This window comes from Anopheles gambiae, chromosome X (genome assembly GCF_943734735.2).
Source record: "Anopheles gambiae chromosome X, idAnoGambNW_F1_1, whole genome shotgun sequence".
NCBI lineage: Eukaryota > Metazoa > Arthropoda > Insecta > Diptera > Culicidae > Anopheles > Anopheles gambiae.
The window spans coordinates 2,726,522-2,753,899 of NC_064600.1; the positions used below are offsets into that span (position 1 = coordinate 2,726,522).

The 27,378-nt window shown below is 48.4% G+C and overlaps 1 protein-coding gene across 1 annotated transcript; it reads right to left on the bottom strand.

The window, feature by feature from the left end:
- Positions 1-9,477: 9,477 nt before the first annotated feature.
- LOC1272105 (uncharacterized) lies at positions 9,478-19,752 on the bottom strand. The gene is made up of 4 exons (XM_061650582.1): positions 18,727-19,752; positions 13,874-13,921; positions 11,585-12,049; positions 9,478-11,484 (listed from the first exon to the last, which is right to left on the bottom strand). Exons 1-4 carry the CDS (start codon positions 19,015-19,017, stop codon positions 10,993-10,995), a joined length of 1,296 nt encoding a protein of 431 aa, XP_061506566.1. The 5' UTR covers positions 19,018-19,752; the 3' UTR covers positions 9,478-10,992.
- Positions 19,753-27,378: the final 7,626 nt, after the last annotated feature.

Here is a 27,378-nt window from a genome sequence, read left to right on the forward strand (position 1 = left end):
GCTTTATTAGGGCATTAATCGCACCGGTAGATAATTTGATCGAGACCCGATATCTCTGGATGTACCCTTTTCAAGCTGAATGCCTAAAACTGGACCTGCCAACTGAGGCACACTCTGTACACTGTACATACCTGAGAATAAGAACAAAAATAAAGCACAGCGAATGATATTCCAAACGATCAATTAAACGAAAACAGCGTACAAACGTTCCCCCCGGAGCGTCCAGACATTCGGAGCAAGCTCTCGCGAACCCCAATTCCATACGAAGATTACCTACTCCATAGCTTCAGGATGACTTCAACACCGTTACTTCTTCTCCCTCCAGACACTCTATGTGTGTGTGTGTGTTTGTGTGTGATTAAGTCAAGCCATAACTTGCCTCCCAAATGTACGATACGAACGAACTACTTCCCCGACGAGCTCCATTCATCCTTAGCCAGCATTGAAACGCTCGCCCTCCCGCTCAAGAGCATTCTTGCAGGGGCGCACAGGTACTCGGGACTTAGGTTATCTCCTGCGGGCAAGCTTTCAGCACTACCGATAACGCTAGCTCGAGCTGAAACGATACTCTTCCTTGCAGCCTGCCCTTCTTTCGCACACCTTCTCTGCCGTCGCCCGGACGTTTCCTGCAGCCGCGAGGCGGTTTTTGGGTGGGCTTCGCTGGGACGTGCCGTCCAAGCGAAACAGGTAACAGAGGCTGGCCCCCGACCTTCAGACGTTCAGACGGGCTCGTACCCACCATCCACGCGACGCAAGGGTCGCGCTGGGGAGGGTTCGAAGCTTCAATTCCCGCAGCCGTCCGCGCTGCGTGTGATGGCTGTGTTATCGTAAATTATATGCTCCAGCTTAATTCAATTATCTGTCTGTATTTTTTTTTTTTTCCTCTTCACTTCAATGTGTATTTACCTTGCGCTGCATTTTGCTTGCGTATTAATTATGATTATCATTTGGGCTTAATTATTTCGGTCCCATTTACGCGCGGGGCAGGAGCAGCAGTGAGATTTGCTTGTCGCTGTTGCTTTTTTTTTAATCATTACCATTATTTGTATTATTTTTCCTTCTAAACCACAAGCGTCCACAAGACAAGTTCTTTTGCACAAGACGAGACGAGTGTGTTGCGCCGAGAAGGGCGACCCGTTCCAGGCTAATCGTAACCGACCGTAGCTAAAAGGTTGGTAGAGGCCCGGGCGCACTAGTCGAGCGCTGCAGCTGCCCCCGGGGATCAGTGCATCCAGGCTGCATCGCAAACGTGTAGCGCCATTTTGTGGCCCCTTCCATCCCAGTACCTTCCACTCCCTTCGCTCAAGCGAATGCGAACGAACGAAAAAATTGAAATAATGATTTAATTACACGATACCGGGGCCCAGCGCGGACCTCCCGGTACACTCGGACACGGCACCGGTTTTGCTGCACCGGCAAAGTGCACCGATCATTACGAAATGACTTCATTAGGGGCGCATCGGTGCGTTCGAATGCGCCTGTGTGTGTGTTTGTGTGTATGTGTCGGTGTGCGAGCCAATAATGGTCGTCCATAAAACGAACCAAAAAAAAAAGCAAGAATAAGCACACACTGCTCCCAAAACCGTCCCCTTTTGGGGTTTGCAGTAAATTGCTGCCCTTCTAGACGAACGGCACCCGTTTCCTGTGCGGCTTTGCGGCTCTGGGACACCAAGACAGTGCTGCGATGCGGTTTATCGCTCGCCAAAGGCGCACCAATTCGAACCCCGAGCGGGCAGTATGGCGGCGGGTTTAATGTGTCTCACACGCCCTGGCAAGATGGTGCACCTTCGCACCATGAACCTTTTCCGGCAGTAGTGGCCATCCGTGCCGGAAATGATAAACGTTGAATGGCTCTTGACTTTCGGGCTCCAAGTGCGCTCGGCTTCATTATGTGTGAGTGTGTGTGTGTGTGTGTGTGTAGTTCTATTAATTCCATTTCAGTTGGAAGCTGTCCATTTGCGGAAGCTTTCGGGTTATGGGCACTTCATCGAACGTGTCCGCAATGGTTCATGCCAAAAATGCGACGGACCTGGCCAGCGGGTGTGTCCCAAACACCGAGAGGTCAATCGGTTGACTGTCTGCACAGTAGTAGTCTGTACAACCGGAAAGAACTTCCGACCATAAAACACCATAACTCAACGCGGCAACGCTAGACCACGTCCCGAAAGTGGTAATTCGGCGCCCGAGATGGGCCGCGATCCTCTGGAGGTTAATGACTGGGGACGTTGCCGCACACTGCCAAAGGACCGTGGTGGGACATTTAAAGTTGAAACAGTTTCAGCCACTTGCCAAACTCACATTTGCAAACTTTTTCACCAACGCGGAGCAGTTTATTGCCCCACCGCACCTTCCTCGGTTGGTGCGGACGTCTCCTCTGTATCCCTTTCATTCAGCCCCAAATATCCTCCAAGCTTAAGGAATTGAACCGTATCCGGATACTTTTGGGAATGTTTTCAGGTTTGCTGCACATCCGGAGTTTTTGGCTTGCAGCGGCTGACATCAGACACTGCGAGGTGAGTTATTTATTCACAAAAATGCCTCAAACAGGAAGTAATATCGAGTTGCTAGGCACAAGGAAGATCTGCTATGATTTACATAACGCAGAGGATTTGATGAGTAAGGTTCGCAAATGTCTACAATACCATCGAAGAACCATCTTTCTTGCATCTGTAAAATCCAGCATATTTGACCTCTGACATTGATTATGACCATAATAATGTCAACTGTGCGATCATATGAAGTGTCACAATAAAGAACCATTCTGCTTTGGATTGTTGCTTAGGCAACATCTTCAGCGTTTCACCTTAAGTCTTCAGCATTCAGTTCTTCCGTCTTCAATTCTTTCGCCGTCAGTTCTTCAGTCTTCTGTCAATTAATTGTTGTGAAATCAGTGGTCATTAAACATCTAACATATTTCATAAAAAAAAACCCTCAAAATTTGGACTAATGCGACAGGAGCAAAACATCGGCGAAAGAGTTGTTTTCAGGATCTTTCAGATAAGGCATTTGTATCGAGTTACTAGACATTATTTATATCATAGAACTCTAGCAACACAATCGCTGCGATGTCTTACTTACATCTCCCAAGAACTCCAACAAATAATCCGTTTGTAATTTGCAATCGTGACTCCACTATTTACCGTCGGTAGTTGGAACCGCACCACCGATACCAACATCCGCAACATCTGCACCGCTGTTGGCATGGAAGCATATCCGCCTAGCACTCCAAATTCCGGTTTCGATTACCGTGTGGTGAGGTACCGGCACACTCCAACTCCGAAAGTATCGACACCAAACAATGCAAACAAACCCAAACCCGATTTTGCCACCCCGACGTTTCGGCCCCCGGGGAATGGCTTTCAATTAAGCGCAGCTCAATTAAACCCACCACCAGCGTCCACCAAAGACGCCCGTACGCTGCAAAAAAAGATGCATCTGCAGCGCCGTCCCACGCATCTTCGAGCCCGCATCGGGACGCAGCATCCCGCATTGTCCCAAAACCTCGGCTCCGGCGAATCCTCTCCGCATCGGGGTGTTCGCGAGCTAATGAAAACTAATGAATACGACAATAACCTTAAATTAGATTGACCACACCGGTACGGCAAACGCGTCCGTGCCTGGCGGATGGTGAGGAAAGGACACCCGCCTGACCATAATTCAATCTGCCCGATGGTGACTCAAATAAAACCATGCAAATTATGCACCGAACCACGGAACGCACCGTCCAGCGGGCCGGAGGAGACGGACGGCTTCAGTTCGTTACGAGTTGATGCATCGCAAGGCGGGGGGGGGGGAGGGGAGGTTGCAGCAGAAAGGAGAAAAAAAACTCAAGTCATCTCCACGCGACTTTGAGTTTCGTTCGCCGACAGCACAAGAAAACGATAGCTCCCTCTGGATCCCCTGAGGTTAAGGAACCACAGCCCTCCGGAGAAGGCGAAGGGAGCCCACCCGATTCGCGAAAAGCGAACTCCCAAACCCCCCCCCCCGCTCCCCCCTTCTCACCCCGCAAACCCGAATCGGAGCACAAAACGGGCGAGCAAATGGCGTCACGGTGCATGATGATATCGGTCGCTGCAACGGTCGTGATCGGTATCGGTTTCCCAGACCGGTAGGTCCAACCGCATCTGACGGGCTCCCAGAGAGATCGCTGGCGTCATACCGTGTCGTGGTGGGGGGGGGGGGGGAAACAGGAGGACGATTCAACGTGAAGTGCACAAGACGAGGAAACGAACAACACACGCGCAGACCAGACCGGAGCACGTACAGTACGGCACGGTAACCTGATACACCTGCCGAGAGGTTCGCTCAACGTCACTTCATCTCGCGTCCACACGGGCAGCGTGATCGACGCTCTTGCGCTTCAGGCATGTGTCCCTTGGCCAGGGCGCAAACGGGCACGAAACAGGGGGGGGGGGGACTACGCCCGAGCCGTCCGAAACCGATCTCGTTGAGGATTGATGAAAGGTGGAACATGCGAAATGTTGCTATTTGTATCTGTCGTTTGCTTGGTGTTTTTTTTGTACAGATGTGGCTGGGTGGCGATTTCTATAGGCGCTCTAAATTAATCCAACAATGTGCGGCGTGCAACGAACACATAAGTAAGATTTTATTTACTTGTTTTCGAAAATGATCTGCTGTTACATTTGTTTCTGATGATGTTAAGTTATTTGTGTATCTAGAATTATAATTTCTTATCAGTTACATGGTATGCGAAACGTTCCGAAGAATCTGTATCGATAATAGCGAGAGCAATAGAGAAATGCTGGATAGCGAAAGGGATAACCGTGCTGGTTGGTACATGACGGGTTTGCGTATCAAAATCTCAGTCCGACCAATTATCAATCCAATCTTGAGGAACTTTTTCCATTCAAGTAAAAGATACTGTTTCAACATCTGTGTGTGTAAGTCAAGTCTATGGGTTATGAACATAATATAGCTTCACAAGTAAGAAGAAGAAGATCTATGTGGTTTTGTTTTTGTGTATTATTTTTCTTACAGCTAATTCCACTTTAATTAAACGTAATGATTGTTTCATCAGAAATGGCAAAAGGCTTAAAAAAAGTAGACATGGGTTGCAACACGTGAAGCAAGCAGCAATAACACATACACACACACAGAGAGAAACTGTCCACTCCAAACGTAGGCAGGCAATTATTTACTTCACAAACAGCTTGACACTGACACTTGTTTGCAGGCGCTGTCCGGCCCGGGCGGACGCTCTCGTCCGTGGATGTCGTGGATGTCATTCCCGCAGCTCCATTTGCAACAAATTAAGCGCCAAGAATGCGACACAACCACGGCACCCCCTGCCACCTGCCATACGGTTAGGACATAAAGGATAACGGAAGGGGAGGAGGTGTATGAGGGGGGGGGGGGGGAGGTTCTTTTGTAAACGGACATCCAATAGGCGGAGCATCGGGTATTTTTTTGTTTTGTTTCTGCTCTTGTTCATATTGTACTTCCTCCTTAGCCCTGCCCAGGACCTGCGTTTAGTCCGGGCGCGTCAGTCCGGTGGCGAAGCGAACGAGCGAAATAGAAGGATCAGCGCAAGCCACATGCAGGGGTACAAACCTGCAGGGGGGAAAGCCAGAGGAGAGAAACAAAACCAAATGGCCGAACGGTAGGGAAAAAATGAAACCTTAATGAATAATGAGCGAATAAAGGATTCGGATTCTACAGCAAGCGTAGATAAAACCAAACAAAACACACACACACACACACACACGCGCACTCATGTACACCGGAAGTGTCTTAGCAGCAAGTTCCGACTCGTGCATCAGTTGCACACAAATGAAGAGGAGAAAAAAACCACCCAGAATGGCCGCTCAAAACAACCTGAAAGAGCCTGCACGCTCCTCCAGGGAAGGATCTCCCGCGTGGGGAAACAAACTCCGGAAGCTGAAGTTTCGCAAACAGAGCGCAACGGACTCACACACACACACACACACACACACATGTGCAGAAAAGCCTTCAAACGATCGGTCCCATCCCCGAAATAAAACTGCATTCGTCTTCATTTGCAAAACTCCGGAGGAACAAAACCCGAAGAAACTGCACTCAGTCCCGCTCGCTTGCTTTCTCTTTCCGGCGTTTGCCACCAGGGAATAAGCAACCTGCAATAAGAAGAATGGTGGAAATGGCGGGCACTAGTTGAAAGGATAAGAGAGCTATTCAAGCACGCACACACACACACACGCACACAGTCGTCAGAGTGAATGCAACTCCTTGAAACGGATACACAATCGTAGTGCGAGCTGCACTTGAGGGTGGCATGCATCGCATGAATGCAATCAAACAACAGCAGCAGCAGCAGCAGCAACAAAAAACGAAGGAGCCACCACCAAACGCATACTGCACACGGTTGTTTCCACCTGCCCTCCTACCCCATCACACTCCCTCCTGTCCTGTTCTGCTGGGGAAAAGCCTCACGAGAGAGAGAGATAGTACAAACGAGTGGAAAAGGAAACGGCACAGGGTATGCTAAAAAAAAAAAACAGAGAAAATCGGGCTTCATTTTGAGGCCTGCAGTTTCTTCCTGCTGCCCTCTTCCTTGCACACACACACACACACTAACACACACATGCAAAAACGGATCCTCAAAGGCACCGGAGCGCATGCATCTTCATCAACTGTCAAACGAAAGGGTAGGGTTTTTTTTCGGGTTCCGGGAGGAACTGGGACAAGTACGACTATGGCGGCAACCGGAGGTCTCAAACAATTGTACCCCATCACACACACACACACACACACATACATGGAAAGGGGAAGCGCCAAGGCAAGGATACCGGATTGGTCTTTTGTGCAAATAATGGGGCGTGTACGGTGTCACTCACTTGACGAACCCCTATTTAGGCCGTGTGTGTGTGTGTGTGTGTGTGTGTGCGCGTGTGTGTGCAAAAACAAACGGACTTTATCCGAAAACCTCCCGCCCAGTGCAGCAAGCACCTTTTGCGGTGGCAAAGGGTAGTTGTGGAGAGGGCGGGAGCCTTCTTTTCCTACTTCCGCCCAGCGAACGACGGCGGCGGCAGACGACGAACGCACGCATTGTTTGGTTTTGTTAGGGCAGAACAAAATCAGCATTAAAAAAAAACACTCACACACACAATGCAGCTCTAGTTTTTGCGCGCAGTTTTTTGTACGCCCTTTTTTTCCCCCATTTCTTGTTGCATTCGCACTTGGGCGGCGGTGTAGCACCGCTTGTGCTCCCTTTGCGCAACGCTTTCTTCAGCGTGTGCCTTTGTCGCCGGTTGTGTTTGTGTGCTGTTTTTCCACCTTGCTTGTTTTTGTGTGTTGTTCTATGCTTCTTTCGTCTCACCCATCCCCCCCCCCCCTTCCCCCGCTGTATTTTTCCTCCGTCTCCGTGCCCAACTGCCCGAAACCAATGAGCGCCAGCGACCAGCCAGAGAGGTCCTCTCGCTTTGGCCGGCCGCTTCCGACCACTCGACAGTGGGTTTGCGGTGGAAATGAAACTGAAACGCGGGGCCCCGAAAACCCGAAGCCTTTCGGGTACGGTGAATGATCGACAACAATCGGCAACGCCGACGCTGCGGGTACGCAAAGGTGGGCAACCCTTGTGCACAGTTCCCCAAAGCAAGGGCGCACACAGCACGAGGGTAATTAGAAACGATGGGCAAAGTTTGCAAACCTGCACCAAAATGGAAGTACGGCGAGCTCAAAATGGCGCTCCCTATCCGCTCCGGGCGTGCATGTGTGTGTGTGTGTGTGTCAATCATGGCTAATGCACGGGTTGTACTGCAGCTTTTGCGAAGAGTATAGAGTTGAGCAAGGAATTAATGTTGAAAAATGTTCTTTAAAAAAGGACCTAGTTATCTATTAAAACTATGGATAGTTTGTTTCACCGAGGAGTTATTTGTGTTAAAATCAATGTCAATCAATCATGTCTTCCTAACATTGTTTTGAGACTGCAAGTGCTGGATGTGTTAACCGTGTGTGAATTACAACGAGTATAAAAGTGCAGCAAATAAATGCGTAAAATGCAATTTGAATAGTCGTAATTAAAGAAAACAATAGATAATCATTGAAAAAAAATGGGAAAAACACAGAATAACTAGCACATACCACAAAACAAACAACACAAGACACGTTTTAACTGCAAACATGAGAAGAAAAAAAAGTAAATGAGAAGAGCAGTTCAACCTGTTTCCCTCCCACAGAACGTTTAAAAAGAAATCCGCAAGCGAAACGTAACACAGAAATGAAATAATAAATCTTAATCCCAACATAAACAAACGCATTTCACCACCACTCACTACCGAACAATGCGCAACAGTTCAGCGCAGCATCAAGAACCGTTTGCCATAAACTACGGCTCTCCCCGGACCCGTTCGACGAAAGAAAAACACTGCCTCAACAACAACCGAAAAAAAACCCCGCAAAATTGCTACAGTAAGCAACGTTCGACGGGCCGTTCGAAAACCCGACGGGAAAATAACAAATAATATTCGCCCCGCCCGTGGAGTGCGTTCGGGACCGGGACCGTACTGCTCGGCCGTATCTCCCACTGGGTTATGGTGATTATTTATTTACCATAGTTTAATCAAACGACAGTGTCAGCAAATCGACGACGCACCGCTGATGCTGCACTCCTGCCAGCAAATGGGGAATATTTGTCGCTTTTCGGGGGGGGGGGCTGTGCGTGTGGTTTTCTTTGGGATCGTTTGGTGAAGGGGTTTTTTTTTTGTTTATCTTTCCTGCCTTTGCCGCTATATTAATATCTTACCATCGGGCGGATTTTAAAGGAGGATGGGCTGAAGGTTGCAAGTAAGCAGCAAGACAAGTTCCCGATGCACCCGCGAAGCCGTGAAGGGATACGAGGGGACGCGCGAGAACACCCATCGATCGATTACAAAGATGTAGATAATGTGGTCCCGGACAGTGCATGCGACGGACAGCGACTTTGGGCAGGGCTGTAGCACCAGCCGGCAGGGTGTATAAAGTTTATTTGTTTTTTAGGCTTCGTGAAATTAAAATGTTAAAATTTGCTCATTCGGTTAACTGAACCCAAACTGGGTAAAAGTTATATGATGGAAATAATGTTTCAATACTTTTCCCAGGCTGCTTGGACAGCCCTGCCATACGCACAGAATTTGTTTTACTTTTATTAGCGAGCCTTCTCTCGTTGCCTTCGAACCAGCACACATTCCAATCGAAACTACCCTGCTTTTCGATCCTGAATGCGCAACCTGATCCGTCGCGGATACCACCAGCACAGCACCCACTCACTACCAAGTGACGCACGTTTAGTGTCCCGAGTATGAGACATTTGGGGGTTGCGAATGGCAAGTGAAATATGTATTTATAGCAACAATAAACACCAGAGGTCCGTTGTTGCGTCTCCGACGAGGTTCTCACAGTTGTAGCAGGATCAATATTCACACAAAATAGAAATCAACAAACTGTCATCATCATCTCAGCGAAAAAAAAAAAGTGCAGAAAAACGTATCAGCAGACTGAAAGTTCGCTTTGTTATAATATATTTTAAAAGAGCTTTATTTTACAATGATCTTGAGTCAGTCTTTTTACACAAATGTACACTTGGTTGCATTGTTTTTTGTTTTACTATATATATATTACACCTCTCTTGCTTCTCTCACCCTCGTTCTCTTTCTCTTCTTCCCCCATGTCTTCTCACTCTCTCGCTCTCTGCTTCACGCCATATATTTCCATAGAGATTCTCATTGTTTTAATTTCTTGTTCTACTCTAATGTTTTTTAGCAGTTAGTTACACTGGTTTTGGACCTTCCGAAAACGGGTCTCCTTTATCCATTTCCTTCCGATTTGTTACCCTTTGTTTTGTGCAATTAACACACTCTCACACATGCGACAGAAAGAAAAAGAGAGCCCCTGTTAAACGCCACTGTCTCGTTGTACCCACCCGAACACCAATATCACTTCAAACTACCTCATCAGTAACCCTGTTTGCCTTCCATTCCATGCCACTTGGCGACTAACTCTGATCGGTCAGCTCGCGTTTCAGTTACATTGTTTATTTTGATTTGGTTATCTACTGTTACAGGATGCGTGCTCACCTTCGTCCCTCTTGCCGGAGGGCCAGATCACTCGCAGAGAGCCAGATGGCGCAGCACACTGCCACCCAAAATGCTGCCCAGGTTCATGTGTGACACCTGCGTAATTTGGTTTATCATTTCTTGCTGGACGTCTCCATTTGATCGGGGAAACGTAAACGTAAAAGGAGAACATTGGTAAGGTTGTTTGATTTGTGTGTGTTTTTTGTTTTGTTTTTGTTTATATCTAATACCTTCCACTCATTATCTAGTTCTCGTTCGCTCTTTTTTTTTCTCGCTCTCTCTTTCTCCCACCAATAGTTTGATATATTTCATCGCTAATGTCACGGTGTTGTGCACCCCTGTCCCCGTTGATAGTTGTAGTTTAAATTTCCAGCAATTTCAACATGATTTAAATATCGACCAAAGTGCCACATTCACAGAGGTGGTTCGAACACACGGACTCAGTACAGCTCAAACAGATACACAACAGAGAGACGGCCACGGCACCTTGGCAGACCCGTGACAAAAACTCCCCTAGAGCGAGAAGAACCTGGGCAATGTGCCAGCTTTACACATTCTAAGACTAGTATTTTATGTTTTTTTTTTTTTGCTTACGTGCTTGCATCGCACGCCGTTGTCTCTTATCTTCTGCACCCTTCTGCAGGCTTGTGTTAGTATAACTTAGTTGCGCTCGAATTTCTTAGCGAAGAAACTACATACAAAGAAATATTGCGGGAAATCGGTATGTTCCCATAGAGAACCACACAAAATTCGGCGATGGCAGCAGGAAAGATAGTTCGTAAAGAGTGTTGTAAAAGGACAACAAAACAGGGCTCTAAAACACAGTCAGCGGGAGCAGAAGAATAGAGGCAAACTTACGCAAACTCTTCAACGGTGCGTGCGATCATAAATAGACTATTTACAGCAGCGAGCGACGCCGGCATCTCGGTTCCGCATCCCTCTATCAAACGTGCAGAATCTTGGGCAGAACTTCGCTCTCGATCAGCAGCTCGCGGTCCTCGTGCGGGCCCGGCTTCCGGCGCACCAGTATGAGCACGGTGAGCGCAACCAGCACGAGGGCCAGCAGGGCCACGAACACGCCGAGGATGAGTATCTCCTTGGAGCTGCCGGTTGGGCCGCTCCCGACACCAGCCAGCTCGCCCGCGCTACGATCGAACGGCCAGAAGCTGTGGTGTCGAAGGTGTTGCTGCTGCTGCTGCTGCTGCTGCTGCTGCTCTACAAACATCCTCAGATCGTCATCGTCCACCGAGGGCGGTCGGTCGTCCTGGTCGGTGTCCACCCGATTGGAGGTGATGGTGTGGATGGCGGAGTTGATCGAGCCGCCTCCCAGCGGTGCCGTCTCCGTGGTGGTCGAGGTCGTACCCTGGAGACTCACGATCACCGCCTCGCTCGTGTCGACGAGCAGCGAGGCCGAGCGGATGAGTGCATCCGTTTCCTGGACGAGAGAGAGAGAGCAGAAACAGGAGATACGGGCAAGGGTAATTGCAACATTCAAACAGCGAAAGAACTTAACCCTACCAGCCATCGACACTCACCTTATTGCGGCAGGTTACGTGCACGTGGTACTTGGTGTTGGGCCACAGTGACAGCTCCACCTTGGACGTTTCCGTCAGCAGGTTGCCGGTCAGCCCGCCGCCCGAAATTTCCCACGACACCAGACACTGGTGGTACTGCTGCAGCTGCGGCTCGTCGCTAGGCGTAGCGGGCAGTGGCCGGGTCGCCAGCGTCTGCATGATGCGCGACACGCCGTCCCGGGCGCCGGGCACGACACCGCCGTCCCGGGCGATCCGCGACAGCCGCTCCACGTTCTCGGAGGCGGCGAGCGGCGACGGTACGACCGGGTGCGGCTGATGCTGCACCAGCTCTTCCGGCGTCGTCCACTCGATGTCGGCCGTCACGACCGACTCGTTGCGTATGAGGCGCACCAGGCTCAGCAGCAGCCGGTGGGCTAGATCGTTCTCCTTCCGGATCTGGTGGTTGCGGTTGCACACGTCCCAGCACTCTAGAAGGAAGGACCGGTTAGAGAACTTCTGCGGAACACAAACTTCGCGAGCGAGGGGGTTGGTTGTAGTTGGGCAAACAGCAGGCTAATCTCGAGGATGTATTGTTTGTCGTAAGCAGCACTGTCGTCTCCAAAAGAGGCAAGCAAAAGCCTAAACCCCAAACATGTCTTTCGGTTCAATACAAGCACGCACGGTTTCGTAACAGACTCCTACGCCCCAATTTCTTCCCAACGCTTTCACTGTACACTGTAATGCTTTTAGAAATGATATCCCAGACACATCAGCCACCGTTCGTATTAAGATAGAGCACCAACAGCAGCAACAGCAGCAGCAGAGCGCTCCAAATCTTGCATCTTAATGGCGCTAATGCAACACACACATCGCACTCCAAAAACCCTAAGCGGTTTTTATAGAGTCCGCCTTCAACATTCCCACTCTCTAGCATCTAATCCTTTACATCTTCTCACTCCCCAAAAAAAAAACGCCAACACCCGAAAGGTCTGTTCCGCTTCGAAAAAGGTGTTCCAAAAAGCCCAGCAATGACGGCAACGAAAACAACATCAAGCGGACATTTTCTCACGTGTCTATGGTAGGCGTCCCGCTCCGACCCGCGATAAGCGCGATTCCACTGAGCTTCCTCCGCCGGAACCTGTTCAACACAGATTGGGGATGAGGTTCGGGAGCCTTTTTGTCTTTGCGCCTTATTAGCCTTTATCTGCGGGTCGCTGCAGGACATAGTTTATGGGTCTTCGTGGTTCGATGGTTCGACACCGTCGGCCGTTCATCTTCCCCGCAGAAGATCTCTCCAACCCGCCACCTTCGATGGGCAGAGCAGGTGCGCCTGCCTGCCTGCTTGCGTGAGTGGACCCTAGTGAACCTTTCGGAAGAAAAACAGAGGTTTAAAATATTCCCCCTCCCTTGCACCTTGGACTCTCCATCGAGTTTTGATTGTTTTAAATATCGATCGCTTTCCCGAACCGGCTCAAACTTTTCGACTCCACTTCTGGATGGCAATGTACAAGCTCCTTTCCAACGGGTCGAGAAAGGAATGTGCATCGACACTGCATCAACAAACCATTATCTCGTCCGGAATGAGGCCTCAACCAGCCCAACCACCTTCGGGAAGGTAACAACAACAGCCACCTAAAAGCCCTGTGGCCGGGTGGGAGTATCTAATGGAATTGGAGCTTCTGCTACTGCTCTGCCCGACACATCTTCCACACTTTCCAAGCGCATCGCCACATTAAGGGGAAAGCCTTGGTTAACTTCAGCTCCACATGCTCCAGAGATGGGACTTTTGTGTACCTCCAGGCATGTGTGTGTGTGTGCACAAAAAAGAGAAAATTTCATTCCCTTCAGTGGCCGGGCTGCCAGCAAAGTTTCAGAAAGCTACTGCTCATGTTTAATTGCTTTTCCGGAGCAGTTCCGTGTGCTTCCCTTTCCTCAAGGATCGCTCCAGATCCAAGCCCGGAGCCGAGCCCGAAATGGTGAAATTCTAGAGCCGGCACTTAGCATACCTCTTCGGAAGTGTGCGCTTCCCTTTGATGTCGAAAGTGTTGATCCGTCGTGCACTGAAGTAACCCACAAGTGTCCCCGCAGGCGCACACAGCCAAGCTCGGACGCTTTTAAATGCTGCTCGGGCGCTTAGGAATTCCTAAGCAAAAACAACTTCCGGAGTTATCATTTCTAATCGGTGTTGTGCATCACGAGCGTCAGCAAAACAACTTCAATACAAATCCCTCTCCCTGCTACGGAGATGCCTTGCTAATGCCTAACGTTTTGTCCAACGTGCCATGCCGTGGTCTTGGAATTATCGCTTACCATTGAGCACTCGCGCTGCTGCGTGCAGAGGATGTCCTTTATAGAGCGCTAAAAGATGGTAAGGAGAAAGAGAAGAAAGACAAAGATTCAATTAATACAATGTAATAGAAATTAAATACCTCACCAAGCTTCCTAGCATGACAATATCAAACCCTTTTTTATGCCCAAACGAAGTAGCACCGAATTCTACCCCACTGGAAACACATTTCAAACTTCCGGGTCAGGCTGTATATGCCCCAAACCCCTCTCAATGATACAACAACTTCCAGCTCAAGATTCAACTACTTCACACGCTAAATGACAGCTAATTGCTTCCCTGCGCGTTTCCAACTCTCTCCCATCTTTCCCGTTCCGAACGCGGCACGGCAAAATCAGTCGCGCAGAAAGGACTTTCGAGAAAGAATCGAAAAAGCAAGCAAGGGAGTGGGAACAGAATAAAACGACCCGGGGGGGGGAGCATAGTGTTGGAACGCACTGCCAGCAGCTGGACGTGCGCCAAACCAGCCGTTAAGTTATGTCCACCATTCAAAACCCGGCACAGTCTGTTTTCCGGACGATCTATTTTATTGTTTTTTCAGCAGTTAGTTCCATTGCTCTTCTGTGTCGGTGCCAAGGCTTGCCAAGGCTGTTTTGGAAGGAGAGGTACAGTTTTATTGCAGTTTTTCTTTTCTTCTTCCCGTGTTCTTCTCGCGCTATGAGAAGAGTTAAGATTATGTGCATTTGATTTCGGCCAATTTCCCGAAAGCTTTGTCGTTATTTTGCTTGGTTCTCCAGCGGAGTTGGGAGTGTTGAGATATTCGCACCGGTGAATGTCGAAAATGTCTTGAATGCATCGTTGAAAAAGAATTATCTGTTGGACAGTTAGTTGAAGCAGCTAAAATCGTTGCAATATCGATGAGTTCAATATCAAACCCAGTGACCAAGAATGTGACTAGGAACAATTGTCGCCATGTACTTCATCCCCGACGAAGACAACAAAAAACCTCAACCAATGAAACCCACGGCAGGCAACAGCGATTGTATTAATCGTACCAGAGCGCCAGGTGAAGATACAATTAAGCGACTGTACATCCCCTTTTCGACATGACCTACGGATCGTAACGCAATCGATTGTCAATATGGTGACTCGAGTTGCCTGCTTCTGCAAAGGTTGGAAGGACTTTTCCCCCGTAGTCACCGCTACTCATCCCGCACGCCCATCCCAACGACAAGTTCAATTTCCGGACCACCGATGCGACCGGTCAGTCCGGCCTATTCCCAAGGTAATATGGCTTGGAATGAAATTATGCCGACGGTTTAATCACCGTGCGTGTGACTCTTCCCATTGCTCGGATCCAAGACGACCAAAGACAATCGTCTTCCTCGTGGGCACATGAGCGTCCCAGGCTCGACGCCGGACGTCTCTAGCCCAAGAGACATCCCGTCTAGTAACCGGGCCGAACATGCAGAGATCCTCCCCCGTGGGGAATGGTTTTGGTTGGATTCCTTCCCTCTACACCGTACACTGGCTGGCAACAATTCTGCAATTACGTGGCTTTTCGATTAAAAGCACTTCCGTTCAGGGTTCACCCTCTAACGCCACTATTCGGTAAGGTGAAGCCAACGCCAGACGTCCAGTTGGTGCCGTGCTTGGACACATGCCCGAAACCCCCCCTCCGAGCCCAGTCGAAATGCAACCGATGCTCCATCGTTTAATTGGTATTGTTCGGCTGGAAGGCATCGCCAACACACCACACTACCCGTGCGCCGCCGATGTTCCGGAGGTGAAGCGGAAGCGCATCACACCGCGCTCCGGCCAGCATACACCGCACGGACATGCTGTGGCCTGGTTGGGCATGCACTGGGAAGGAGCAGAGCGAGGTTTTTGGGACAGTTTTTCGTCCAAGTCAAACAACGCGCCTATCCCGAATTTGCGCAATTGCCACTTACTCGGTTCGGTTACCGGTGGTATTGCGGGATATCGCGCGTCAAGTACCGGATCGGAACATCGCCGCCCCGTTTGCGTGGATGACTGCATTTCCCCCCCCCCCCCCCCTGATACGTCCCCCCCCCCACCCTACCCGTGGAGATGTGAAAATCCGTGCGCGTCAGCGTCAGTGCGGCCCCCCACACACGATTTGCATGTCTGATGATTTTTCGAATTTATCCATTTCCGTACCTAGCAGGGGAATGGCGTGATGGCAGGAAGGATGTTTCACTCTGTATGTGTATGTGTGTGTGTTTTGGGGATGGGTGTATCGGACTATCGAGCAACTATTGATAAAACTTTGCCCACTTTAGTCGCACCAACGCTGCTAGTGGGCACAAACAAGGAGAAAAGTGCCACAATCCGCGAACACTACTCGGGACCCGCTTGTTGGTTGATGTTTCAATAATGCAATTGATGGTGAAGGCTTGCCTGTCCCTCTGTGTGTATCTCCGCGATTCATCGAGCTCGAGCATGGAGAAAGGCTCACGCATCACAAAAGGACGATGACGTTTCGCAACAGGATACAATGCTTGGTCCAATGCTGGATTTAGTTTTGGTGCCTAAATATATATATATATATGTTTATTTATATATATAAAATTATATATGCACATGAAAGTGAAAAGAACGCACCGTCCTTACTGAAACTTGAAATTGAAGTTGAAGCTTTGATTCGAGTGACCATCCCAGGCCTGCTTCTTAGCAGCTTCTTAGCATCTAGCTGCTCCATAACATTGACTAACGGCACCAATGCTCTTCAAGACACTCACTAAAACTTTTGGTTTGAAATTATCATCATATACTTCTTTCAATGAGCGTTTTCAAGTTTAGAGTACAGAATGTAACGTTGCCGCCTTCAACTGGTTTGGTTCGTTCAATCTTTCTACTCACGCACGTCTGTCCCTTTCTTCTACCTTACTTTGAACCATTCTGCAAGGGGATGCCCCCTTACTTTTCCGACCACAGCTTATCTAAGCGCTTGTCCTCTTTTTCTAACGCACCTACGCTCACCCTCCTGCCTTCACAACCACCATTTCTATCTCGCTCCCTTCGCCCACATCAAATCAAACCGCAGCATCAGCTATCAGCGTTAAGGATCAAAATATTATAAATAAATTCAGTACGCACCCCCAAATCTTTACCCAGTAGGTAGCCGGAGACGCGATAAGACATTCCGCCCTCCCGGGTCCTGCTTCTCGCCTGGACAATGAAATTCGATTCGTGTCCGTTAACGACGACCGATCAGCATTTATCGCCGCCGAATCGCCAAGCTGAACCGTACCAAAACGGCACCGACACCCGCCACGAGGAGCAGCTTCAACAGCTTTCCACGCTGCACTGCACCTCATCTCATCCGCCGTGAAGGGAGCGAGAGAGAGAGAGAGAGAGTTAGAGTGAGAGAGATAGTACTGAGCACATTCACCTCACGTACAACACCGACGACGATGGAGTTTTCGGGCTATTTTTTTTTTTTTTGCTTCTATTTTATCCTTACCACCCCCTCGAGTGACATCCCCAACGATGGCAACATGGCGCACCGATGTACGTGCAAACCGGACAAAGGACGACAACAAAACCCCCGCGTGCTGGTGTGCGTAGTAAAGTTCATTTACCTACGCCTTCAGCCACGCCGGCAGGCAGCAGGGAGAAAGGTGTGGGATATGATGGATTTTACACATTTTCCATCTTCCAAACCGACACGACTGTGCGAAGAAGCATCTCTTGCCAGACGTGGCTGCGTGTCAGAACGGCACGCTTAGTGCAAACAACAACAAAAAATACCACAACTGGAGAGCAAGAGTGAGATGGAGTGCAATTGCGCATTGAGGAGCGCACACAAATGCGAAAATTTAATGCGATACAGAAAAATACGGTGTGACAACGTGTAGCAACAAAACCCCACCACACACACACACGACAGAGCGAATTTACACTCTTCACACGCAGACAAACACACTTCTCATCCATGAGAACTGGAAGCAACGTTTGATGGTATAGAAAGATTAGCAGAAAAAGTTTTTTTCTTATGAAATATATAATCAACGGTCGTTTATAGCTAGACCTTTGACCCGGTCCTTCTGCGTGCTACGCCTGCAGCGAACGAATCGCAATAATCAGTCGTTTGCAATTGATAACGCATAATCTTGACCAGTATCGTCCATCCGCTTTAATTCTTCAAATTGTTCCTTAATCCCGTTCTACTTACTTGTTTTTATTTCTACAACTTCTTGTTTTACAATTCGAGAGTTGTTTTACTTTCTCGAGAGATCAGCTCAAAACCCACTGCTTCGCTCCTGTTATACCAACTGCAAATTTCTCCACTCATTGTATACACAACTAGATAAACAAACATAAACCCACCCCCGCACACGGTGCAAGTGTTCCGGATGCAGCCGATTGAGATAAATTTGCCAGCAATCGCGGCAGCAACATTGCCCCAAAAGAAAAAGAAAGCAACAACAATCCGCCCAACTGCACCCGGCGGCATTTATGATCAGTGGCTTTGATTTATGTTCGTCAGGCTAATGTGCAATTTCGCGCGTAGGTTAAACTGCTGGCAAAAAATCAAGGGAGAAGAGAAAGAATTTGCGAACGGATGTGCTGCATTTATTTATATTGTGCGCGGTGCTTGTTTTATTGGCTTTCAAGCTCGTCTGGATCGGACCTGGATCAAAGAAACCAATTGGGTCCACATTTTGTTGTTTTAGCTGCGACCGAGCAGGATTATGAGCCACGAACGAGCTAAACTGCGAATCTTTTTCTTCTCAAAGGAGCACAGACCCGGGATGCCACCAAACACCAACGCACATTCTATCGCCCAGAATGCCCATTTTGCCCTTACCCTTACGGTCTGGCGGCACATCGGCACAGTCGCTTTGCTTACCTTTTGCAGACAGCCCTCCCGGCAGCGCGTCGTCGACCGGGTCCGGGCCGGTGTCGGCACCGGCGTCGTCCCGGCGGCCGGCACCACTACCGCCGGCGTTGATCGGTCGTCGGTTGATGGTGGACGCCGCGGCTCGATCCGGTCGACCACGAACTTGGCGTGGAAGCGACGGGCCGCCGGGACGCTCAGATCGGACTCAGCGTCGGGTGCGGCCAGCAGGCAGCCGACGAGCGCCAGCAGTACGCCCGCCCGGACCGTGAGGCTGGTGGCCGAGATGGTTGAGCCGGCCATCACTAGGCGCAGACTGGGGGACTGGAAACACTCAACACTTCACTCCCTCACGCGGAGGGAAGCAGCAAACACGTTGCGTCGGTCTGTTTTTTCTCAATGCCGCACCACGGTCACAGTAGAACCCACTACGGCCAGGACGCTACGGACTTGCTGCTGATGGGCGCAGTATTTCTTTTTAAAGCACAAGTCACACAGAACAAAATTCAGTGCCAATAAAATGTTATCACTTCTGCTGTCAAGCTGCCACAAACAGCAGCAAACACACGGAGCGGAGAAGAGCTTTCACCTTTAACACTGCCGCACGTGGCCACCGGGATCCGGGATTTTCAAACACATCACTTTCTATTCAACCAACCAAACGGGCAAACGTTGCCACTGGGACACATGCACACTTTTCGCAAGAAAGCACCGCTCGCAATCAACAACGATTGATACACACGCAAGACACACCGGGGAATGTTTTTTTTCCCCCGTTTGTTCTCAAGTTACTCGGCAAGAGCTGTGGTTTTGTCAAACGCAGTACCAACTGTGCATTGAGTTGAAGTTGATTGAAGACAGCAATTGTTGGCAAAACTGTTTACTGCAGCCAGAAGACAACACGACGACGTGCCTCGCGCACAGCTACACAACCTGGCGCACGGGTCTTCACTTTTCCAACGCGGAGCTTCGGACCTCCAGGGCGAGGTAGGACTTGCTTCGACCGATGCACGAAAGAGATTGAACGGCTCGGCCGCTTCCAGGCGTGTTGTCAGCTCCTCAGCTCTTGCGGAGCGCCCTGAGTGTAACTCACTCTCACGCTCTTTCGCTGCTCGCGCTCTTGGCACTCATGCGTGTTGGCTCTTTTTTCCACTGCAGTGTAGGAGTCACTCACCGCCACGGGGCCACTCAAGCCTCTCTCAGCATAACATGAACTGTTTGAGTTCGGTAGCAAGAACAAAAAAAAAACTGCTCGATTTTTTATGTTTTTTCATCAACATTATGCTTTATGGCAAACTGCTATGGGTTCTATAACCGTGTTCGTATTTGTACAAATTTATTTTTATTAGAATTTAATTTGTTAAAAAGAGATCACCAGGGCTTTTTTTTCTCATTCCTGCAAAAATAAACACTCCTGGCGATAGAAGGTCGTTTTTTAGAAATAAGTTCTAAATATTTAAAATAATACTATGCACAGAAAATATAAACTTCATCCAATATAATAAAAGTGATCTAGCAAAATCTGTTAAAAAAAATAAAAAATAAAACGGAAAAAAATATTTTGCAAAAAGATCCTTCAGGTTCGTCGCTTACGTCCCGCATTTGCTCATCGGAATCTTTCTGACCCTTATTGCCGTCCCCGCTCTGGCCGCTGCAGCAAGTGTCGTCTGTTTCTGAAGCATCCAAAGCTCGCTCCATCCGATGCTAATTTGCTGCCCACCGTCCCGCAGTAGCGCGCCGGGCTCGGACAAATTTACACCACGCAGGTTCGAGCCCTGTTTGCTGTGCGGTCACGGTAACTACGATCCACGGTGCAAGATTGCGCACGAACCGGAGAGAGAGAGAGAAAGAGGGGGATGGGGGAGGGGGGTGTGGGAGAGAGCACCGAAAATGGGCAAACCGTTCGACCAAAGGGTTTCGCGACCATCCTGCCAGGGCTTACCAGGTAACAGGAGCAAACAGCCAACAAAGAGCAGCCCGCACCCCCATAAATCCGTGCGAAAGGCCGCGGGTGGATGCGGCTCGGCCGAACACGCCGCACCTCATTCTCCGCTTTTCTTTTGCAGCCCGGAAAAACGGAATGCAACCACGGTGTATCGATTGGGATCGAGCCCGCAGAAAGTGAACATTCGTGTTCTGCGTCGGGATCGACACCACACGCAGCAGGGCTGCAAGGTTCCACCGTGCACCGTGCTTCATTTGTGTTTGCACCCTCAAAGCGAGGGGGGGGGTGACAGAATCAACATTCCGTAGGATGGTGCCAGACAATCTCAGCCAACCGTCAAACAAAAGGTCCTTTTGGCAAGTCGCTCGACACATTCCCGCACGGATGTGGCGGTGCGCGTGTACGCGTGCTTGGATGTTTGATTTTCGTCGCTAAGGGTTATGTTATGTCGTGTTGCTTTCCCGTCCCATCCCGCCCGATCCATTACATTGTTGCAGCCGCACAGCACTGCAGCCGCTTTGCAAGAATGCGTTTGACAAGCTTCACGGAGAGAGATTGAGCATTGCAGCCAGAGCAATGCAAATGATACAGCACCGGTGAAGGGAAAACAGTGAACGGCCCGGGCGACAGATGTAACAGCGCACCGGGAGAGGATGTATTTTTATTTGTTTGAATGTTTACGACATTTTCTGCTCTACTTCCAATATTGATTCACAGAGTTTCTAGAGTACCTTTCTAGAAGCACTTTTTATGCTACATGATCTCATTTTCTACCTCTTTTATGTTGGTTTGAGATAAATTGCAGCATTATCATTGTCTTCTACATTTGCTCTTACTTTTCACTGTTTTGATGGCTACGTTCTTGTTTATTTTTCGTTCTACCGTCACGGCATTCACTTGTCTTTGATTTACGCTTTATTGTTGTTTTGCTTTCAGCTAATTTCGTCCGAACTAATCTTGATGCTTCTCTAAATCGTGCAATTAAGACGAACTTTAGGACCGCAGAAACTCAAAACAGGCAATCCCACCAAATGTGTGCGTGTGTGTGTGTGTGTGTGTGTGTGTGTGTGTGTAAGGTAACTAAATGCAAACGAAACCCATCTCCCGGGTCCGCTCGGCAGTGCTGACAGAAGTGTGATGCATTATGCAATGAGCATTAACAAAACCAAATAAACAAACAAAAAAAGGAGCGAAAAACCCCACTACCTCCGCGGCAGCACAAACTTTTTTGTGAATCATCAACCCCTTGAAGACCGGCAAGCGATATTAGGCCAAAAACGCAAATCAACACGCCCGGTGCTGCCTGCCCGGTGCTAGCCACACTGGCGCAAATGACAGTTTGCGCGCCTAGATGAGCGGGACGAGAGATCCATCTCCTGCCCTGACAGGGTGGGGCAGGGAAGGGGGCCGCGCAAACGGGTCGGTTTGCCGGCGCTCGGGACAACAATCTTGATCGCGCACACACAACAGTTTTACTACCTTTATTGCGCACATAAACATATTCATCGGTTTCGGGCTATCTTTATTTCTTATTTATCGAGCAATAAACGGACCGGCTCAGCTTAAGCCCCGGCTGCTGGGAAGTGTTTTGTGTGTGTGTGTGTTTTTTCTTTTTCTTTCTCAACTCTCCCGAACCCGTTCCGCCCCCCCCCCCCCCCCCCCCCGCATCATCTCACCCTTGCCACAACCGAGCGGGAGGGTTTTGAGTTTTAATCACTTCGCATCGGACGGGACGTCGTCTTTCGCGAAGACAACGTTAGCTCATCCGCGCGGGCGTGTGTGTGTGTGTGTGCGTATGTGTGTGTTTTTTTTCCTTATCTCGTTCCTCTTTACTCCCATTTCTTTGAAACTGTTCCGGCGAAAGAGAGCGGGAGCGGACGAGATCGTCCAGCAAGAAGTGGGGCTGCTGCTTCGCGATCACGATCGAATGTTACCCGAACCCTTTACCCCCTACCCCCCCCCCCCCCCCCCCCCCCCAATCAACCCTTTGTGCCCCTCCTCTTCTTCCCCCCGTGCCCTGTCTTTGGCGGGTGATGCGTCGCCCGTGTGCAGCCATTCCGCTTGTTGATTTTAGCGATCATTTATTTTATTCCATTACGTTTTGTGCACTTCGCTTGCCTGCGAGCTCCGCTTACGCGTCGCACTGTATGTTTTTTTCTGTCCCGGTTTCCCCACGGTTTTCTGTGCCATTTTCGTTCCTCTGCTGCACGTGTGTGTTCTTGCTGCTGTATGTTTTGCTGCTCCTTCTCATGCTGCAGTTTTCGCTACATTCTTGCTGTTGTTTTTTTTTTCTTTTTTGGGGGTTTTTAGCTATCTTTTTTATTGATTCATTTTGTTTTATGTTGTTTGAGGTAATTGTTTCTCTTTTTTTTGTCAATGCTTTGAGTTACATTATTAATGCACTGTTCTAGATTAAACTTTCTTGCTGTTTCATTTTATTGGAAAATGTTCTATTCCACTCAAGTATTTCTTCTGTATTTTCATAATTTTATTTTGATGCTGTTTCATCTTATCCAGTTTTGGTTTTTTTTCTTCTTTTTTTAAACTTCTTTTTTGTTTCTGTTGGATAATTCAACCCAATATTATTTTCTTTATCATTTTTCCCTTTTTTCCTTCCATATCGGATCAATCTTCTCATGCCAAATAGTGTTTCTAATAATTGTTTTGAAATTTTTTAAAGTAATACTTCACTTTTGCTGTATTTTTTGTATTCTTCTGGCTTGATCGTAACTTATATCACAACTACTATTACTTAGAGCGATCTCTGTTATATTGATGTATTACGTAATTTTCAATATAACACTAGTTCCATATTTTAAAAATATCTTACTTCTCTAGAACCTTCATCTAACTCTTCTATTTCTATTGAGGCTGCCGTTTAATCGGCATTAAAAGTTCCCTGTATAATCGCCCCACTTAAACACACGCGCGCACCCGGTCCCCCATTTAGCGTACCAAAAAACGCACAAAACCCCATCAAACGCTTCCACCAGTAAAGCACCCCAGCCCATATCCCATAACCTTTGTCTCTGACTAGGCGGTGGATTAGCTTCCTGTCCTGCTTCAAATGCTGGACACCGTGGCGGCATAAATGGAACCAACCGTAAACTGCGTCCGCTTTCGTTGTTTTGTTTCCATCGTGCGACTTCAAGTGCAGCCCGCTGCCCGTGTTCCGGCAAATGAGAATGCAAAGAGAAAGTTAACCGACAAAAAACTCACTCAAAACAAAAACAATAAAACACACACACACACACACACACTAGCCGCGAATCCTAACCTCCCGAAACGGCGGGCGCGGGACACACAATCTTGAGCCTTACCGCGCGCCCGCGTCCACCATAAAAAAAAGGGGAAGGCCTTCACCCTGGGATGAAGTGTTCCGGATTAGACCGAAATCCTCAGCCACGCCACCTCCCCCCAGAGATAGGCGGGAGCAGGGATAAAACAAACAAACGGTACAAGTGGAACACGCCGAACTACCGAGCATTGTCTCGGCCGGACCGGTCGACCCACGCGCGACGGGGCGCTGGAATGCTGTGGAGGGGGGAACCGGGGGGGCTGCCCACTCGACTGCAGCTTGATGGATTTATCGTCAGCTGTACGCTGATGGATAGCTACCTATTACCGGTCCTTCTGACCACGCACGCGCGCGCTCGCCGCCAAATTTATAGTGCCGAGCTCGAGCTTCCAACCTCCATATATAGGGAACCCCTGGAGGTGGAGGTGTGCTCGCCGCGGGAAAGGGTACGGATCACTCTAAACCGCACCAATGCATCAAGTAGGGAATGGAAACACAGGTGCACTTTGAAGCTAAAATCATACACAAACAGACACGGGATCGATGGTGGCCGGTTGGCGGATTGTCTACGTGCGACTCCTTTTGCCATGGTAAGTGCTGGCCGTTAAGCATTCATTCTGGGGCCTTTGCAGTAGGTGGATTATAAATTTGTTTAGGAAAAAAACGTTAATGATTCAATGGAAGGAGTTGGAGTTAAATTAAATGTGCCATTAAAGATTAGTTTATTAATTTCTGGAAGGTTCCCAACAACCGAAGTACAGCGAATTTAAGGCATAACGAGCATTAATATTTTGAAAAGTCGTGATCTGAAACGACGACGACACAGCGAGAATCTTATACAACGCACGAAAAGCTAAAACAACTTGAATACGTCATCTATGAAAAAGAACGAACGTTTAAACAGGTTCTCCTGGACAATCCACTAGTCAATGGCTATGAATAAATAGGTCTTTGACAGTTACCGATCTCCTTCATGAGCTACGTCATAGCACGATACTACGAGTACATTGTTTCTGGCCAATCGTAGCAAGATCTTATTTTTGGCTCTGAACACAACTTGAGATTTCGTCTAATATCCTGTGGGTTATGCACCAACAAGATTAGGCACTTACTTTCTTATCCCGCACTACTCAGAATACTACTGACCTCAACAGACCTCAACAGATTAAAGCCGGCACAGTCGCTGACCTAAGACCTCGGATTTTCAACTTCTCCGTGAAGATCTTATTCTCCATTCGTTGGAAGTATCATCTCAGCTGTTCTAGGATGTTATAAATGCCAGATTTGTTACATCCGTCGAACAAAACTCGAATCTAACAATGCAAAGTACTAAATGCAGGCAGTTATCGAACGTTGCTCCTTAGTTTTTTGTTGTCTCAGGGATTTCAAATCAACTTATAACGCTCTACAATTTATCCTGTATACAGTAGAGTCGTTTGAAGATGTTTGGGTTCGAGGTTCTAGGATCTTAAAACCTGAACTACTTCCGTGCCCTAGGAATAGAGCCGTCATATCGGAAAGTCTTGGTCGCCTTCAGAATAGCAGTGTAACTTGTCTACTGAATTCAACTTGATGTGTGTCCAACTACATCATATTTTTGTAATTCTGAATAAGTCATGAAGGCTCTAGGAGTGTGGAGTTCGTGTGGAGGTAGATTCTTGTGCTGGTTGATACACCATCAGTACTCCCAAAAAAGGTTTTACGATGCGTAGATTAAAGCAATGATTGCAAGGCGTATTCTAGCTCCATCCACAGGCCAGCTGAGATCAGCTACATACGGAACGAAGGTACGATTTCACTTACGACTAAACTGAGATGCCATGCCTCCCTCCCAACAGCAGCACTCAAACCGGCGAGTGAAGGGCGCAACCCGGCCGGGTTGACAAATCGGCCGCAATTTTCCACACCACACGGGCGGTCGATGACGGATAAGGTGTGTGATTACAGCGATTACCGTACCCGGGCTGCCTCCTCACCTGCATCGGCATCAATTCAACGCGCACGATTCGCCACACAATTCGCCATCATCGTTCGTCATTCGCCAATGATACGCAAATGACATGCAGCGCATCGCAACGCAACGATCGCAAATTTGTTCCGTGCTTTTCCCGTGCTGCAAGCGCAGTCAAACCGTGGCATTCAATCGCATCAGAAAAGACCACCCGGTTTGGGGAAGAGGGCTGCCTAGCGGCAGAGCGTTGCGACAAACGCTGATCGGATGTATCGTTGTGCCTCGCTTGGTAACGCTTTTGCATTTCGATATGCACCGCGAGCATAAATCGAACTCGCGGCGCTCAGCGCAAGGAAGGTGCTCTCCAGCATCGTGGAGATGGGGGGACCACGCGCATGACAAATTGCCTCGTTTGCCCCCGAAGCGCGCATTTCTTCGCATTGCACGGAGCGCTGCCTGCTCCTGGCGATGATTGAAAGGTGTAGAAAGCATTTCTTGGTTCTTGCCGTTCTCTTTCGGAATTTATATTTTTATTCGATTTGATTTTTATAACCATGCAGATGACACGAGTTTCCAGCGCGGAGATTCCTCCTTTGCAAACCAGTTGCCTTTCTATTGCTTATTAGTAGTTGCTTATTTCATTTCGGAAAAATTGAGCTAACAATAAATGCAAAGAATTTGCACTTTTAAATGCATCAATTGAAAACCCACGCTCCTATTAAGCACGGCAACGCAAGAACATCCGCCTCCGCTTGTTTTACGAAACTATTCGGCTATTCGTTATGCCGGTGGCAAATATTTCACTAACTTCACAACAGGCACAAGAAGCAAACGGCACGAAATAAATCTTTTCCCATTTTCATTTCCCTCCCCAAAAGCCGTTTTGTTCACACGAGCACAACTCACATCCTGACCGTGGCCAGCACAGGACGGATTTGCGGAATGCGTGATTAGCGGATTGAATTTCATCGCCTGCTTGTGCTCGGGCTCGGTCAAGATCTAGTCCAGTTTCTAGTTCTGCTGTAAGGCCAGTGAGAGCAAACTATACCATTGCCTTAAATGGCCAATTGCGAGAAAGAGTTTGTTGTTTTTGTGTACGGTTCAGTCTTGAGACCAATTTATTAAGTTTTTTTGTCAATAATTTTGTGGTGGTCTACTTTACACCTTTTTCCCATTCCTCTTATTATTCGTTAAGCTAAAGCCATTTATGTGAGAATGAGAAGATAACTGAACATGTTTTACTTTTCTGCCCGTTTTTGAATGATTTGTGTTCCTCTAGTTACTTTTTTTAGGCTTAAGAGAAACCATAGAAACGTATTTTTTATTTTTGCTCACACCTTTAAAAAAACATTGAAAAATATCTTTTTTATTGATTTTGCTAAAAAAAATGCAACTAACAGCACGAAATCTTATCGAAAAGGCACGTTCTTCAAAGGTATTTTACCCAAAAAAAAAATGATATTCGGCTCA

What these genes read in the sequence shown, in the direction of transcription:
- LOC1272105 (XM_061650582.1), bottom strand. Translation starts at nt 19,017, where the DNA reads ATGGCCGGCTCAACCATCTCGGCCACCAGCCTCACGGTCCGGGCGGGC. An exon ending in GGGAGGGCTGTCTGCAAAAG is followed by an intron (nt 13,922 to 18,726) that starts GTAAGCAAAGCG and finishes ACCATCTTTTAG; the next exon opens with CGCTCTATAAAGGACATCCT. An exon ending in ACGTAACCTGCCGCAATAAG is followed by an intron (nt 11,485 to 11,584) that starts GTGAGTGTCGAT and finishes TCTCTCGTCCAG; the next exon opens with GAAACGGATGCACTCATCCG.